Source organism: Tachypleus tridentatus, chromosome 1 (genome assembly GCF_004210375.1).
Source record: "Tachypleus tridentatus isolate NWPU-2018 chromosome 1, ASM421037v1, whole genome shotgun sequence".
NCBI lineage: Eukaryota > Metazoa > Arthropoda > Merostomata > Xiphosura > Limulidae > Tachypleus > Tachypleus tridentatus.
In genome coordinates this window covers 94,678,580-94,694,100 of record NC_134825.1, presented here as the reverse complement: position 1 = coordinate 94,694,100, position 15,521 = coordinate 94,678,580, and the positions used below count along the sequence as shown (strand labels likewise).

Here is a 15,521-nt window from a genome sequence, read left to right as displayed (position 1 = left end):
TTAAAAAGTAAACAATAGGGCAAATGTTTAAAATCGTTACTCTTTGTATTGGATAGTGGAGAATCATATTGTGTTATGTATTATTTTTGTCATCATTTACTAAATCTTATTAGCTACCCCGTCTTACATAATAAACCATGGTAATGAAATCCACTGCTTTAAATAAGACTTCAAACTTTAAATTTATCTTAGCTCAGCTCTACATCACCGAAAGGGAAATAAATCTTCGTTATCTTAATCACATTGCCGTCATTTAACACTAACTACAGTTATGGAACATGCCATGGGAAGGACTTTTATCATGTTCATTATCAGGTATGGAACTTGAGGTTTCTGAACAAGAATAATGTTAGATATATTTTCTTCAATAATTGTGATAATAATAAAAATATCAAACACCCAAAATTGCCATATATGAGATAAACTAGAGGAGCACGCAAAAATAGAGCACATCCCTTCCGCCCAATCCGGCCCTTAAAAGATACAAACCTGTGTTCGTACGTCCGTTGTTATCAGAGGATGTGGATCACCTTTGAGAGACACTAAGGAATAATATTCTACATATGCTCACCACATTTCTGATCGTTATAGACTGAGTTACAGAGCAAAAAGTGTGTGAAAAATCAGTCTTGTTAGATAGGTTTTTTTTTTTAAATGACATTGGCCTTCCAGAAAAATAATAATTTTTAAGTTGGTTATAAGTTTGAATGTATACCAACTTGTGTTAAATCCATTCACCTGTTTTTGAGAAATCTTGTTGACACACACACAGGGATAAAAACAATCTGTCACATTCGGTGGCAGAGACAAGAAGATTATATTAATCCACAAAGTCATAGTCTCAGATCATAATGTAAGTTACTGAAATTAAGAATTACTCAAGTCTGTGATTATTCAAGTTAAACATATCCTGGAGCAACGGTTTAAATAATTTACAAGAAAATGAACATAAAAACTGGAACATTACATCTGATAAATGAAAGTAGATATAAGGGTAGAATGTTTAATAGATAATAAAGAATAAGGCAAATCGAATTTTAAGCAGCAGCAGCAGAAACTTTATTTAATAATGTACAGAAAAAACACACCAATTTCATTACACAGATCATGATGTTCTGTGATGTGAGCTGGTCGTTTTGATCTTTTGTATCCATTTCACAAATTCTAATGAAACACCAATAAGCTTGTCCACAAAGTACACAGATTTTAACAAAATGATAACAGATGTTGAGTTTTGAGAACTCTGAACTGATACAGAAGTACAAAAACAAGTTTTGAAGCTCTTTCTTTGTTTCATGTACAAATTATCAAACCAGATATGTACATTCTTCCACTTATTAACAAGCTTTCAGAGACGAACAACATTCTGCTTGCTATTCAGTATACACGTTACTACTCCACAATACTATCACAGTTGTTGCTGAAAACAAAGGTATATATTCCAGTACACTCAATGAGAACACTGCCTGAGAATGAAATTTAACACAAATGACATCCACATACTTACTCACTTTGCTATGAATACAGAACTGCAGATGCACATTAAATTTTTTTACAAGAAAACTTTCTGAACCAGCTTTCTACAGGATCCTAAGAGTACAACTCTTCTAGAACAATTCACAAAAAGTTATGGAACAGCAATAACCCCACAGATTGATTCACACTAACACAGCAATGTATACTAAGGTTTCTAACTCCTTACTAAATAATTTTAATGAAGGTCAAAGAGCACAGTAGAGGCAGATAACCTCTTAAAGCCACTTACGAAGTCAAAAGTTCAAATACCTGTGAGAGTGATTTGTACTTTCCTGCAACTCGTAAACAATTCCACAACAAACCTCAAATATGGAAAATGAATGTAAAAAAATGTTTAGAATGGATATATTAAAGAAGATATTAAATTTCAGTGCATCACAAACTGAGATATGATTAACGTAACATCATTGTGACAGACAGACTATGCTAAAATTACATGTATGGAGGATATTAAGTGTTTAGAGAATGATAATATCATAAGTATTACAAGAAGGAAATAAGTACCTTTGATGATAAATGTCTTTAAGTTAAATTAAAAACACTGTTAACAGTGTAAATATGTATTAAGGATGTAACAAAGTATTTCAGTTGACTATGTGATGAGTTTACACTAAAGGTGGAAGTTCAGTGGGTCACAATGTCCAAAATGTGTTTAGAATGATTATGCCACAGATGTGACAGACACTATGTATATCTGATGCTTAAAGTGAACATCCAAATGACTTCTGAGACAAGTCTTTAAAAAGAACAAGGATGTTTTTAAATGTGTTTCAATTACTGTGTTAAAGGTTTTAGATAGGTTTCAGGCAGAATATATTTAGAAGAACTATAAAGTACTTTATAGATAGGGACCATTTGGATGATAAGATCAGCACAATTATAGATAATCTAATTAGAAAAGTTTCACAAACACTTTAAAATTTGTAGAATGATTACATCAAAGCTATTACACATAATGTGTGTAGAATAATAGAGAAATTGGGTAATTTTAGTTCAATATTTCATGTTTCTTAATGTGGTTCTTTATAATGATCATACTAATGGTGTGCTAGCTGTCAAGATTTAAGATTAAATTATGGTGAAAAAAAATGTCAACTAAAATGATTTAGATATGTTACAGTTCAAGTGAAAAACCCAGCAAACTGAATTTTCATTATATATATCATAACATTAAGATCTACAAGTTATTTTACAAATACATTCCTCAATAACTTGTATTAACAATAGTTCATTGTTACTATTTAAGACGCTTTGGTATTCTACTTAAGCCAAGTAATTATAGATAATATGATTCTTTATGCTATAATTTTCCAGTTACAATTCTTTTAACACCAACTAAAGAAAATAAACTACTCTTAGTAATTTTTTAAAAACCACAAACCATCATAGTATGATCTATAAGTTAAATAGTTTTATTCTGTTTTCATATTTCTTTACTTTATTATATTAGCAAAAATGACAAGCAAAACTTCAGAAATAACAGAATTACTATAATTTATTTTATTTTTCAATTATCAATGAAGATAATGTATTTAATATTTTAGATTTTTTAAATACAAACTAGCTTAGCTGTGGCAATAAATTATTGAAAGAAAGACAACTGCATATAAATTTTCTTTTGAATATAACCAATACATAATCAGCAAGTGATAATATACATCACTATGATTTTTGTGTATCTGTAATATTATCACTTTTAATAAATGTATTACTGGTAAAACTATATTACACTGTTTGAACAGAAATGCATTATGTACTTCATATTCACTCTCAGCCAGTATTGTACTTTTGACATTACACTAAATGTAATCAGTCAAATTTCATGTATACCTATACAATGTTTCCTGTCACTGTGATGCAACAGATACACAGTCTACTAATGGTCCAGATTCAAGGCTGTCATCTTCATCACTTTCACTGTCTGGAGAAGTATTATCCTGGACATCTGCCTCACCCTCACTCAAGGCCACCCGTGCATAGTCATCAGTGTCAATGGACTTGCAGAAATGAATGGCATATTTCAGCTTCTCCTGTAATACAATCTTGCTAGAGTAGCGGGGCATTTTGAGGAGGAAGAAGCAAGTGTAGCTTTCAGGTAGAAAGTGATCTGGTGGGCTGTATTTATCTAGAACCTGTATAAACACTTCATTTAACATCTAATAATCTTCAACATAAACACGTCATTATAAATAAATTAAAAGAAAAAATTACAGCGGTGACTGATTGGAGAATACAAAATAGAAGAATGCCAGAAAGTTATAAAGTCTAACTCTATGAGCATATCAAAACCAAAAACCCCAAGTTCAGAAAAAACCTTTTTTTGTTAACAAATAATATGATACACTTGCATACGGAGTTCAGAAAGATGTTAGGAACAAAAGGGAAAAAAAACAAACTGCTAAATAAAAGTAAACAAACACAATTAAGTAAACTTTCACCCAAAAATAAAATGTGGTTATGTTTGGCAACTTAATTAAAATTTATCATTCACAAGAAAGTTTTGGGTTTGTTTAAAACTAATGGCCACCTAACTAAATGTAAATAATGTAACATCTTAAAATTTAATTTAGTCAAGGATAATTAAAAGAAAGAAAGAAATAAAAGTCAAAGTAAGAACATCAATATTATATGTGGTTTTGTCGTTCAATTCCAACAAATAATTTAAGTATCAGAAGTTCTACAATTTAGAAGCCCCATAATGTGAAAAAATTAAACGTAGTTTTATCTCTGTCAGATGAACCTGAAGACTATACAAAGTATATGTATTAGAACTTGTTTCTTAACATCAAGCATCTAGTTAAAAAATATACATTCACTAAGAGAGAAGGTTAAACACATAGCACACCACTATATTTGCTATGCCAGGCAGAAATAAATGACAGTGCTTTTTTAGTATGATTGAAATCTCTCACATATGTTCTGGAATATAACCTTTATACATAATTGATATATGGTGAAATAACAGAAGAGCTAATAACAAAAATATCCAGTTATAAACTTACTCATTAGAATGAAGTATGTTGAATAAGTAAATTTCATGTCAATAGCTTGAAATATGCTTAAAGTATAATTTGTATGTGACTTAAAATCATACAAGGAATTTGAATTTTTTTTGTTGTTTTAAAAAAACCTGCAAAAATTGGATATGAACCAGTTTCTCTCTCTCTCTCTCTCACACACACACACACACACACACACACACAGCTTATAAATTTATACCATTCAAATACCATATCAGATGCAAGAAATTTTGCTTTTCTTAATCTTTTTGTAATGTAATTGCAAATATTTAACAAATCATTAAAGGTGCTGTATAATAAATAACAAAAACAGAGCAAACCTGAAGAACAAAGTCACGGCCTCGGAAATCTGCAATAGTACGTGGTAAACGGGTTCTGCCCCAAACAAATCTCAAAAACAAAGATCTCTCAGTATTGCTAAATTCTTCCATTACTTCCCAAAACCAATGAACAAGCTGAGAATCAGGTTCTACCCCTTTATAAGTGGCCACAGCTTTTAGCAAGTGGATAGGAATGTCAGGGTTGCCACATACCTGAAATAATAAACGTAAAGTTTTTATATTTAAGAATTTTAATAACACAATAACTTGTTTTTGTTTTTAAAGTAAAAGCACAAGTTTTATGATCTTACGAAGCTGTTTAACCTTTCAAGATTTTATAAAGCATAATAAACAATACTTTTTATGATTTGTCTATTTATCACTTATTGGTTTCCCTACTTTTGTTAATTTGTAGAAAGTAAGTCCCTGCAATTCATAAATTACAGTCACAAATGCTGAGAATTAGTTTTTTTTGGTCATTACTTTCATGAATTAATTTGATATATTACTTCTTATAAAAAAAAGCTTTATGATTTTTCACTGAGTTACAATAAAAAGTTAATAATTAACTACTTCTGGAACTTCTTAAATACACAAATGGGAAGTGAAAGAACTTTGAAAACATATAAAGCCTATATATTAAACAGCCTACATGCAAAAATTCCACACCAGTATCATTTCAAGTTAGATTTTAAACTGCAAATGGTACCATACAATTACAATAAATGATGGGAATAGTGCATAACATTCTAAAATTTAAAACTAACCAAAACAAAGAGTAAAAATGATTATAATTGTCTTAGTTCATGCAGGATAAAACTATTTGAATCTTACTCTAACCGAGATTAAGAAATTAACAGTAGAATTTATCATGAAATATAGTTTAAAGCTAGTAGAGAAGTGGAACTGAAAATTATCATTTTCAAGCTTATCATCAGAAGGCAAGAATACCACTGAAGGTCAAGAAAGACGTACCATAGTTTCAAGTTCATAGCCAGTGAAGAGAGAGAGCAATGGCACTGGAATAATACGAGCCATGCCCTCTCGAACTGCAGCAACTTGTTCATCAAATTCATTAAGCCTTAATTGTGAAAAAAAGGTAAAAAAAAAAATGAAAAATTTCCAATAATATTAGTTAGGTATCTCATTTACAAGTAATAAAGTAAAAATTATGAACACTTATTTATTGTAATTTTTCTGTTCTTACAATCACCACTACATATCACACACTTTATATATAGATTTTTGTTTTCTTTTCTAAATTACTTTTGCTCTTAAACATCTGTTTATTTAACAAAAATGATATTGATTATTTTGATTTGAACCTAGTGAGCTATTAATTTGATACAAAGAGAAACAAAAACGTTTGGTTATATGGTGTCTACAGACAAACAACAGCCTAAGGTAATCATACAAATGATTTGATCAATACAAAATAGAAAATGACAACAGTAATAAACTGCATAATGAGGTTACATATATTTTTATGAATTTTGTACATTTTTTTCTTCGTAAGTATTCTTAGGATTAACCTATGTGTTTACAATGTAAGAAAGAGCCACAAATAAAGCATTTCTTCATGTGGCTTGATACAGAGTCTGATTCCATCAATAAAAACTCTTAGTGCCTTACACCATATAGACAAAACCTAACTGTTAAACATATACCAATATGAATTAGAAACTCTTACAACAAAGAATGTTACAATGTCTTATCACTGCAAGGAATCCAACTATACCAATTAACGAAGAGAAAAAAAAGTGATTGTCTTTTTTTCACAACAGGTTTCATTACCTTAAAAAATAAGGAAGGAGAAGATTTTAAGTTTCAAGACATTTCTTTTATTATCTAAAAAGTCTAAAGAATCAATATGAAGATAATATTTATATAACTACAAACAGACTGGAATAAAGTAATACTAACTTATCACTCACAACACTGACTTTAGAATAAATATACTTGAAATGAATCAAAGGCTAAAATTCAGTGAGAAACAAATACAAAAGTTTAATTATAAAGATAATTACTCTTATTAATACAGCTATAGATTTAGTAAAGATAGTAAAACAACTCTAACTCATTATTAAAGCCAATCTGAAATATTCAAGAATGCAGGTTTACTTGTATCAATTGTGGTTGCAAAGGAAATTAAGTTTAATAAAGAAATAGTTCACACCTACAGACAACTCAGTTTGTTTTCATAAAGTATTGACACATAAAACGTACAAAGTTATGGCTTAAGTACTGCATAAATGTACACAAACACATTAAAAGAAAGAATGCTTACCTGTAATTAAGAGCAAGATGCACAAACTCAGCTCGATTTTCCTCAGTAATATGGTGATATTTAGAACTAAGAGAAACCTCTTGGCCTGAAGAACTGTGGGTACTAAACGGCATATCCAGCTTTTGAAAGGCATCAGATTCCATGTCTCGTATACACATTAACCCTGTAGGTAAACCATATTCCTCTTTTTTGTGCATGTCAAACATACCAAGTTTTGGTAATTCTGGATAGTGACTTTCATAACATAAATAATCAATGTATAACTCAAAACACTTTTAACAACTTAAACTTACATAGCAAAACACAAAAGAAGCTTGTTTCTCATTTGAACATTTACTCATTTTGAAAAAAAAACACATTAAAGTAAGTAATAAAACTGGTCTTTCTTACATTATTAAACAAAGGTAGTTTTTTTGTCTTTTCTGGCATCACCACAATGTTAATTTTTACCTGGAATATAATCTCTGTCCATCTCGGTAAGATCTGTAGGGGTCAGCTGTTGTCCAGCTAACAACCTCCAAATTGGTTCAGCAAGATTGAGACTCAAAGGACTTCCTGTTCTGATAGCAATTCCCATCAGCATACCTGTTCAAAGTTTAAGTGAAGTTATATAAGAAGTAAAATACTTTAAGATTAAAGCATAAGTACGAAAATTCAAATATTCCAGTTTCTTACAGATCCTTTTTATCATTAACATCTGACAAAAGTAAAATAAGTAATTTTTAATATACCAATTCCATTTATATGAATAAAACACAATCACTCATCAGGTAAGTGATTTCATTGAAGATTTAAGAAGGTTTAAGTTATTTCCAAATCATAAGATAATAGTGCAAAAAACACACACACACACAAGTATGATACAAATTAATATCCATATATTAAATATCTTAATCAGTGTTGTTAAAAAAAACAAAAAACTTACAAAACATACAAAAAAACTAGTTGTTTGCTTCATGCACTATTGTTTGTGATACAAAAAGCTAAATGGTTCAGTTAGCATTAAGCAGATATCAATAACTTTTATATATTTTTAACTCTGGATGTTCTCATAAAACATCAGCCTTCATCACAAAAGAAAATCTGGAAATCCTTAACTTGTCAGCTAGCTCCAACACTCTGCATTTATTTGTTCCCTTTTTTTTAAAACTACTTGCAACTTTAAATTACCAAAAGTAACGTTTGTTTTGAAATTAAATAATTTAAAAGTTGAAGGATATGGTCAAGGATAATTAGTAAATGAAACACAACAAATTCATGTGATTGTCTTATTTAGTCATTTCTAACAATAAGATGTTTCTACTCAATTACCTTTAACTTAAATGTGCATACTGGCCAACAAAGCTCTTTTATAATAAACTGAGAATAGCAGGTTTAATAAACAGCAAGCCTCTTGTATGTTATGTATTATCAGCCAATAGCAAGCCTCTTTTACCTTCCATACTGTTTATCAATAGCAGGTATGTTGTACCATGGGTACTGTTTGCCAATATCAAGCTTTTTCTTTCTTATAATAATAAAAATAAACAACTTTCTAACATCAAATTGTTATTTTTCTTTAATTGGACACTCATCATTTCACTTAACAGCTTCTTCTAGAGTATTACACTACAACACAAACAGTAACTGAAAGAAAATTCAAAGAAGTTTTTCTCAAACAACTAAGACCACAGATGAACATGAACAAAGGAGAGCACCTACAATTTTAATTATATTTCTTACCTATTTGTTATTTCCATCCATAACTTTGATAGAACATTTGTTTATTACAGGTAACAATTCATTACTGCAAAAATAATTTTATTTTAACAATAAGTTTCACTACTTAAGGTGTGAAATGCAAGCTATAGATTTCATTATGAACTTATTTAATTTATTCAAAGCTGTAAACAAAATGCTTGCCCACTTGAAGAAAAACAATTTTTTATTATAAGGTTGTTTGTTTCTAGCATTTATGTCTTCTGTACACCAATATGCACTTAACAAATTAAATAATGACCTACATGTACTTGTAGCCAATGATCTCTTATACTTTATGCAGTGTAATATATTGAAGTCAATTATATTAAGAGATATTTAGTTTAATTAACTGACTTTTTCCATTATTAATCTTGTTAAATAACATGACTTTAGATAAGTTTGCAGCTAAATGTGTGTCTTTGATCACTTATTGTTTTATGAACAGGTAAAGGAATTAGCTAATGCCAAAGATCTTTATTTATAAAACTGAAAGATGTGAAACATTAGTACATAAACCACATTTAAGTCTAAACAGTTGCTACATTATCTTACTTTTAGCTACTCAACATTCAGTAAAAACACTTAAAACAAATATGTAATTTTACCCAGCTTAATATACATTGTGATGCAATTCTCATTTTGTGGTTAGATTAGCTTTTATGAACATAGTAGGTACAATAAAGCTAATATTACCTCAGAGCTGTAACACACAAAGTTCTTAAACTATTTTTTCACAAATTACAATTTCAAAGTTATACAAGAATTTTAAATGTAACATTACTGCCATCAGGCCAGGTTTTATTTATGCATATTTACCAAATGTCTTTCTAATAAAATAAGCACATCTACCCTTGTTCATGCTAAAGAACTTAGTTACTACTTCAAATTGCATATGATGTACACGAGTTTTTGTAGCTTCCAGTTATGTGAAAAAAATTCTTTCTAACTTACCCAAAAATTTATACATGTTTAGGTGAAGAGAAGACTGAGCTGTAGGATTGAAAACAAAACAATCTCGATTTGTTCCTGCTTCATCTCGGCCATTTGGTGTTAGAATAAGTAATGGCAAGGACCCATTCTGAAGTTCATCACACATTTCTGCTATAGACTCACTATAGCCACCTCCACAGTCATCAACACTCTCACCTACACACAAAAAATGAAAGCCACAATGTTCAACAAAACAATTAATAATACAACATTTTATATAGAAGTAGTACTGCTGTTATTGTTCTAGTTTTTAAACAATTTGTGACTAAACTCATCTAAAGTCTCAATAACAAGAGTAACTTACCCATAAATTTAACTTTCCATACACGATGGGGTAATAATAAACTTTCTTGAGTGAAGAGTGGGACCTTCTCTACTAGCTGACCAAAAACTGATTTAGTACCATCTGGTCCTGCAAGTCGGCCTTTCGAGCGTGATCGCTTCACCTAGAACATGCGTTTCTTCAGTAAATGTTTTTTTTTAAATGTTAAACTCTTCTTTTATTTCCTGTATATACAACATGCATTACATAAATATTTACATAAGCAAATACACACTATTCTAATTACTGGTTTTTAACTTCACCTACACTAAAACACAAGTAAGATTTAATTACAGAAAGTCAGAATTAAACACTATACAGAACATCTGATTAAACAGTCATTAAAAATAAAACAAATAACAGTGTAAAAGTTTATCTACACATACAATCACCTATTTTTTAACCTTGGATCACCTAATTCATGTACATGTGACTATAAATATAATAAAATGTTCTAAAACTTTTTACAGTAAGATGACTCAAATTTGTTTTAACAGATTTGCTCTTTTCATTTAAAATGTCTGAGTTTAATATACACGAACCCTTATGTTGACTTTTAAACTTTACATTCCTAGTTCAGTCATGAAATAAAGGTCAACTTAAAAGGTAATACTTTAGTTTCCAAAGTAGGTTTAACAAAACATTTTTTTTACTCAGTTACTGCAGTTTGATAATATTATCTTAATACTTTATTTTTAAATATTTTGTATATTTTAAAAACTTGATTTAAGGATCATAAACTTAAACAATATTTTAGAAATCACAAATTAAATTCTTTGTGAATATACTTTTTAGTTAAGTAATTATAGTATGATTGTGGAAACTCGATCACAACGATTGTCATTGTAAATAGCTTATATGGTTATCTTTAAAAAGTAATCCATATTTTGCAAACTTTTGTGCTAAGCTGACTATGGTATCAGTTAGTTGAAAGTAAAAGGCTTCTTTATTTTTATTTTTCTTGTTATTGCAGTTCATGTTCCATTATTTTATTTTAATTGCCAATACTGCTTTCTCTAACATGAAGGGCTACAGCAAATTAATCAATATTACAAAATTTTGTATTGTGCTTTTAAACTACAATTCTTGTTTCTCCAACATATTAGAAGACACACATACAATGGATATTCTAAGTGGTGTTTTTGTTCTATAATGGATCTTTAGTTGGCTTGGTGTATATTAACAGTAGTCATGTTGTGGTTTCTGAATATTCCTTTAAATTTATACTATGTATACATTCATGATAATGAGAAACCCACTTGAAGTAAAAATGTATTCTCAAGACAGCTGGTATGGATATTAAAACTTTAATTAAAAAAAGTACAGAACAGCATTTCTTAACCTGAAGATGATCAAAGAAGGTCAAAACTTTGTTCTTTACTTTACTTTAATTAAGGTTTTAATACCAATACCAACTGTCTTGAGAATAGATATATAAATATCATCTTCGTGATTGCAGAAATCTCTGACATACAGAGAAATGTGTACCTGTAACTTTCTTCCTCTTTGTTCCTGGGTTTTCTTCTTTATAGTGTTCAGTTATCATAAAACAAGAATTACATTCCATGAGTATAACAGACATACAAAACTTATTAATGGCAAAGTATCAGCAATATGTAGCCAATCATATTAAAGAAGAACATATGTAAATTGGAATAGTACTAAAATAATGAGATATGTACCACACAGAAGTAAAACAAAGATGAAAGAAGCCTAGTACACACATCCAACACTTACAGTCAACCTAGCACAGAAGTCAGCAAAATATGGATACCTTTTACGAAAACATTCAAATAGTCAGTTAATTCAAGCCCAAGTGTGGAGTGATTCCAGTCAAATGGTTATCACAAAAGAGTTTTTATCTAGAAGACTTGTATCAAATCCTACTACTAACACAGAAACTCTCCTTCACAAGACAGTTTAGCAGCCATAAAGTACAATCAAAACTAGTTACTAAATAGTATCTGGTAAGAAAAAAAATTAATTAATTAATAATTAGATTTGGGTAATCATAAAGGATACTAACCATGATATACATATATATATATATATATATATATTGTTTATTTAAAATATTTTTTCACTTATATATTCATATCCTAAAAATAACAAATGGTAAAACTTGCTAAAGATATAGGTTCAGCCGCATTAAGGTATTGTGTTGGTTGTAGTTTTTGATGTTAATTTTAGACATATGATATATAAAGGAAACAAGACTACATCATCATCATCATCATAGGTCTAATTAAATAACTTCAAATACTGAAAAAAACAACTTTCTTAAGGTATTTTTGTTAGGAGGTAAAAACTTATAACATTGCACAAAAACAATGAAAGCCACAATGTTCAGCAACACAATTAATAATACAAAATATAACATATGTGCAAAACTTACAACATTACCTTTTTATTAGCAGAAATGGTTATCTCTAGCATCAAAACTTTAACTGAATAGTGTTTGTCAATATATACAAAATTAAATTTTAATATTTCTTCTTCCATAATAATCAATTTAACAGATTCATTTTATTTTCCCTCAGAAAAATCACATGCTGCTCAAGCTACTTATGTATATATATTACCTGAATCCTGTTAAGTTCAATTACAGGACCATGCTGTCTATCCCTCACCATAGTGGCCTGTACAACTTTACGGAAAATGCTTTCCTGTAGAAATTTAATTGCATGAACATACACAGTAGATGGATATTAATTAAAATTATTCAAATGCCACAACACATGTCTATTCACAATCACATAGAAAAATGCATTCAGAAATACTGTGAATCATAGATAAATGTGGAAAGGGGTATTCATCAGTAAATCATTTTTGTGATATTGAGTTAATCATAACGGTTATTAATCAGTTACTTTACCTGATTTTAATTAATTTAATCATACTTTTGAATTGTAAATATTTCACCTGACATCAATCAAAATTCATCAATGCTCATGAACTAACTGAGTTGAACACTCACCTCTAAAAGTGTGTGCAAGTTAGGATGAAGAAAAATAAAAGAAAATTATCAATATGTAAAAAATTACTTGTATGTGGATACATATGCATGCACACACACGCAAGAACATGCATACATGTCATTCCTAAATCAAAGAGGTAGGAATTAGTGAAATGAGTTACAAATTGCCGTTTGTTAATTTACTATCAAGTAACATACACAAAAACTTTAAGGAATTATATTTTCATTCAACAAAGACACTAAATCAGGGTCATACTGTGTCTTTAACCTTTTCGACATGGTTGGCGATTGCAGTCGACTTGAAGGCTCAGCGTGGCAGGCGAGCTTCGTCGTCGACAAGATGTAAACAACATACCCTTGTGGCTAATTATCATAATCATACAGGCCTGTAGACCCGCTTGAGGCTAGAACTACTTGTATTCATTGCTTACTTGGGATTCCCAGCAGGTATATAAACCGGAGGTCCCATGATTTCTTTATTTTCTAGCCTGTGTAGATCCTACTGTTCATTGTTTTAGAAGTCGCCTTCCTTGCATATTCTGTTGATACCTGCGACGTTGTTACAAAACTGAAAGAAAAAGCTTATACCACGAAAGAAGTAATCACTATTATTTGTAACAATGAAGAGAGTGACAAAGAGTTTGAGCCAGATGATAATGAAAGCTTACTTGTAGTGGACGAGAGTGATAATGAAGCCATTCGTGGCCTGGAATCTGCCCTCGCTTTAGGTAAGCACATGGTGTAGTTAGGGTCATATAACTTATTGCATAAACTGACTGACCAAGGCTAGTTCTCTATGTTTTCATATATTGTCGATAGGAAAATATATAAATATAACACATATATATACATACATCGAACATCGGAAAAGTGCTATATCTCTATGTACAAGAGTTCTTTTTGTTTTATTTTGTAGATGCCCCTAGCACTTCCAGTGGTGGTCCTCGTGGACAATCAAGGAGTGTATATTCCCGGAGGTCTAGAGATACAAGGAGAAGGCAGAGGAGAGGTAGAGCAGCTAGTATAGCACAGTTCCAAGCTCCCCCTGAAAGTGATAATGAGCCTGAAGACCAAAACCAGGATCCAAATTTTCCATGGCAATATTACAGTGACACTGATAATTTTGAATCTGACTGGTTGCCAGATTTTTACTACTCGCACTGGAGTCCTGATTGATACAGCAAATTTCACTCCATATCAGTATTTCAAACTTTTTTTCCTGATGAAGCATTTGAGCTGATTTGTAATGAAACAAAGAGATATGCTTTGCAGTATTTTGACTGCACCACTGAATTGCCATCTTACTCCCGTTTTATGAAATGGATTGAGACTGATGTCAATGAACTCAAAGCATATATTGCACTACAAATAGCAATGGGGTTGTGCCAGAAACATGAACTGGAAGATTACTGAGGCTCCTTTTGGCTAACTCATGTGCCATTTACAGAGGTAATGCCATGAGATCGTTATGAAATCCTGACATCATTTTTGCACTTTGCTAACAATAAGCATGATTGGCCAAACAGTGGAGATCCAAATTATGATCCACCGTGGAAAATTCAGGATCTGATGAATCTCTGTGAATCAAAATAACTTGCAGTATATGCCCCAAAACGTGAGCTGTCCATTAATGAAAATGTCAAATTCAAAGGCAGAGTTCACCTCAAACAGTATTTACCATCAAAACCCACAAGATGGGGCATCAAACAATTTGCATTGTGTGAAAGCAAATCTGGATATGCTTTGAAATTTATTGTATATTGTGGGGAAAATACCATAGTGCCTGTGGCTGAATACTCAGTCACAGAGACTATATGTTTGAATCTACTGGAGTTTTGGAATAAGGGACATATAGTCTTCACGGACAACTTTTATTCTTCACCTCCTTTATTCAAACACTTAGAGATAAATGAAACTAGGGCTTATGTCACAGTTAAGCCTGGATGGAAACACATGCCATCAAATATCCACCCTACAAGATTGTGTCTCAGCAAAGGAGATCCACCAGTATTTATGAGTGGTGGTAATATGGTAGCATGTGCTTGGTATGACACTAAACGTGTGCATTTTTAATCGACCATTTCCACAAATGGCACCACAGATAAAAGAATTTGATCCAGAGGAGAGCCTGGTAAATACAGAAATGTGAGAAAACCCCTGATTGCTGAAACATACAACCAACACATGGGTGGAGTAGATATTATGGACCAGAAGCTGGGAACCTTTATGTATCCACACAAAAGTACCAAGTGGTATTTTACCATTTACCATCAGCTTAGAGAAGTGGCTCTTGTTAATGGATATATAATATATTGTGCTGACTGCAAGA

General features: G+C 30.7%; 1 protein-coding gene across 10 annotated transcripts in view; it reads right to left on the bottom strand.

Annotated features, from left to right (window-relative positions):
* Positions 1-1,032: 1,032 nt before the first annotated feature.
* HERC2 (E3 ubiquitin-protein ligase HERC2) overlaps positions 1,033-15,521 on the bottom strand; it is a 310,355-nt gene continuing 295,866 nt past the window's right edge. For 7 of the 10 annotated variants that reach the window (XM_076512102.1, XM_076512091.1, XM_076512123.1 and 4 more), the window contains 9 exons: positions 12,798-12,881; positions 11,704-11,739; positions 10,198-10,339; positions 9,855-10,049; positions 7,614-7,748; positions 7,164-7,326; positions 5,852-5,957; positions 4,877-5,089; positions 1,033-3,668 (listed from right to left, as the gene is read on the bottom strand). In XM_076512102.1, the coding sequence (XP_076368217.1) occupies positions 3,384-3,668; positions 4,877-5,089; positions 5,852-5,957; positions 7,164-7,326; positions 7,614-7,748; positions 9,855-10,049; positions 10,198-10,339; positions 11,704-11,739; positions 12,798-12,881 (1,359 nt within the window). In that variant the 3' untranslated portion in view covers positions 1,033-3,383. Of the gene's footprint in view, positions 3,669-4,876; positions 5,090-5,851; positions 5,958-7,163; positions 7,327-7,613; positions 7,749-9,854; positions 10,050-10,197; positions 10,340-11,703; positions 11,740-12,797; positions 13,761-15,521 lie in introns of those variants that run through there. The other 3 variants (XM_076512133.1, XR_013030890.1, XM_076512152.1) reach the window with 3 other exon arrangements.